Raw genomic sequence first — 3,042 nt, 5'->3', positions numbered from 1 at the left:
TTAAAAGCAAAGGTAAAATGCAAGGGGAATATTTTTCACCTTATGAATTGTGAACTTGATGGGAACGCTGTTCCTGGGGTGTGGAAGGGGACGGAACATGTTCGTTATGTTTCCGCCACCTCCACTAAAATTTGTTTGAGGAAGCGGATATAATCACATCTGCCCCTTTAGATGCCCTTTGCAGCACACTCTCAGCGAAAGAATACGTAAGCACATCCATTTATTTACATGCTGGAGTACATGAAGAAGAAGGAAAAGAATATGTTCCCGATTTATGTAATGTGGGGGCGAGGCGGGGGTGGGCATTACCCTTTTATTTCTGTACACATGTCTTTTGTTTGGGCTGCTTTGCACCGCTCCGCATCCGGAGGTGCACACCAGTGGATCGGTTTGGCAACTCAGGGGAATTCTCAAAGGAAGAGGAGAGGGGGAAGCAGGAAAACTCCACCGGCTGCGTCATCAAGTTTATGGTAGTCGCATGTGTACTCGCACAACTCCTATTGCCACCATTTGAATTTATGCGGGCCAATACGTGGCGCAGCAACGCAAAAGCTCGCCGACGATAGCGCCATGTGTTTGGCATCCTCTAGGGGTATTGTCTCCCTTTTTTTTTCTGCTCTGTATGCGCTTTTGCTCACCTCCCACGAATCAGAGTGCCTCTTCTCTTGGTCAACTAATAACTCTGTTTAGACAACAATAGCAAGGAATTTCAAAGGGGGCAGAGAGTTGGCTAAAGTTGCATTGGAGAGGCGATTAATTGACAACAATAAGGGAATACGTTGTAAGAGTGGAAAAAGGAACAAAATAAGAATAATATAATTAGATTGAGGAAGTTGCCTCATTAATTTGCACGATTAGTGTACCAAGGGGGAAAGGTTCTGCCAAAAAGCATCAGCAGCAATGAGCAAGACAGAGACGGCACCTGAAGCTGCGCCCGCGCCGACGGAAAGGCGTCCTCAACCGCGGTGGATGACAGCTCCGGGGGCGCCTCCGAGACCAGATGTAATGGAGCACCGAACCAAGATGAAAGCACTTTCGCAGGAGAAAGGGGCTCTTATCGCCCAAATCAAGGAGCTACGTGCTTCGTTGGGACCAAAAAGTGAGCCTGACAAGGAGCGCGACGAGATCCGACAGAGGCTCAAGGAGCTTGATGACAAACGGAAGGCTGAACAAGAAATGCGCTCCAAAAAGTCAGAGGAGATTATTGAAGTAAGGAAGAAACACGACGAGTACGTGAAGAAACTCCGCTCTCTGACAGATGACCTGGGCGGCTTTAAAAGCGTGGAGGAGTTCGACGAGGCCATCGAGTACATGACGAAAAAAATGGAGACAAGTGGCGGTGGACTCGCCGCCGAGAAGCGCATCATGCGACAAATAGGCCAACTTGAGGATGCTAAACGGTACTTGCAGGAGCTGCAGCCTGTTTCCGAGGCCATCGCGGAGGCAAAGCACTGCGAGGCGACGTTGCAACGTGAGATCCAAGAAATTAACGAGCGCATTCGGGGTCTCAATGAAGAATACAAGGGACAACGATCAACCAAAATGGAGAAAGATGACAAAATGAGGAGCACTGGGGCGAATCGGCAGGAAGTATTCAAAAAGTGTGATGAGATCAGCGCAAAGATCACCAGTATTACCAAGGAAATGAACGCACTTTCTGAGGACTTCCAGAAGGCAATGGAGGTGTGGAAGTCGTGGTGTGATGAAGCCCGCGCTAAGCACATGGCCAAAATGGAGGAAGTGCGCAAGGAACGCCACCGCAGGTTCCTGGAACGAAAGAATGCCCCCAAGTTGGCGGAGAAGCGTGAGCGTGCGCTGCGTCGCATGAACCCATACGAGGTGGAAATCGCGGCATGCGACACCCTTCTACAGTATTTGAGGGACCAAAAGATTATGGTTCAACGCGAGAATGAGGAGCGGGCCAGGAGGGAGGCAGCGGCAAACTTTGACCCAGCGGAGTTTGCCCCAGAAGGTGCCGTGGTCTTGAACGATGGCATGAGTCATCAGAACGGAGGCGACAGCAAGAAGCAGAAGCAACAAGCCAATAAAGCAAAGAGGGATTCGGCGCCGAAACCGCGAGTCATCAAGCATAGTGAAGAGAAGTTGGAATTGTTCAAGCTTGTTGACGAGCAGCCACCGAGGTTCCTGGAAGACATTGGTGGAATCATGGAAAATATCCGTGCCAAACTGAAGGAGTACTCCAGTCACATCAAAACAGGCGAACCAGAACTCTCCAGCGATGACGAGGAGGATGAGGAGAAGAAAGAGCAAGAAGGTGAGGAAGAGGCAGTCGCTAAAGAAGATGAAACCAATGAGGGAGAGGGGGAGGATTTTGCGTAAATAATTGTGTCGTGAGGTAGGGATGTTGCTGGTCCCATGCTTTTCTCGTCCTGTACACGTTTTAACTACCCCTTTCTATCAACAAACCGCGCACGCGGTCCGCGCGGTCAAGGCGGAAGGTGACTCGTATGGAGATGGAAAAGAGTCTAGAGAGGACAAAAAAGTAAAGGAAATGGAAGGGAAGGGAAAGGGAAAAAGCAGCAGGGTTAGGGCCAGAAAGCGCAGCGGAGTAAAGGGGGGGGTAAGTGGCGGGGAAGAATGCGGAGGAAAAAAGAATATCACGTTGAATATTATTGGGGCGTATAACAATCAACTGGTTAGTGAGAAGGTGCCACTAATGCAGCGTGGGTGAGCATGCGGCACCTGCACCGTGCTTAAAGCAGGGCCATTTACAGGTCCATACCAACACGACAAAAAATAACAGGAAAGGAGCTTGCCTTCTTTTTAACTTTGCTCTTGTGCACGCCCTTTGTCTCCTTGTGGTGTACCTTCGCTACTATATATAATTTCTCTAGTTAATCATGTTGTAGAATTGATGGAAGGAAACATCAATGCTTTCGCCTTAGTGGTGGTAGCATTTGCTCCCTTTTTCTTTGTTCCTTCGATCACAAACGTATCAAAGTGAAGAATGTGGCCTATCAGGAGGATATTGGTGAAAGAGAGGAATAGGGAAGAGTTGTTTGAGTTAGAAAAAACACTTTA

General features: G+C 48.8%; 1 protein-coding gene across 1 annotated transcript; it reads left to right on the top strand.

Annotated features, from left to right (window-relative positions):
* Window positions 1-900: 900 nt before the first annotated feature.
* On the top strand, window positions 901-2,340 carry TEOVI_000724700 (nuclear segregation protein, putative; the record flags this gene model as incomplete). The annotated part of the gene is made up of 1 exon (XM_067222250.1): window positions 901-2,340. The coding sequence occupies one exon, from the start codon at window positions 901-903 to the stop codon at window positions 2,338-2,340; it is 1,440 nt and encodes a 479-aa protein (XP_067078351.1).
* Between the last annotated feature and the right edge of the window lie 702 nt (window positions 2,341-3,042).

The sequence above is a fragment of the Trypanosoma equiperdum genome (genome assembly GCF_001457755.1).
Source record: "Trypanosoma equiperdum strain OVI genome assembly, contig: ctg_1591, whole genome shotgun sequence".
Classification (NCBI taxonomy): domain Eukaryota; phylum Euglenozoa; class Kinetoplastea; order Trypanosomatida; family Trypanosomatidae; genus Trypanosoma; species Trypanosoma equiperdum.
This window is presented reverse-complemented; position numbering and strand designations above follow the sequence as displayed.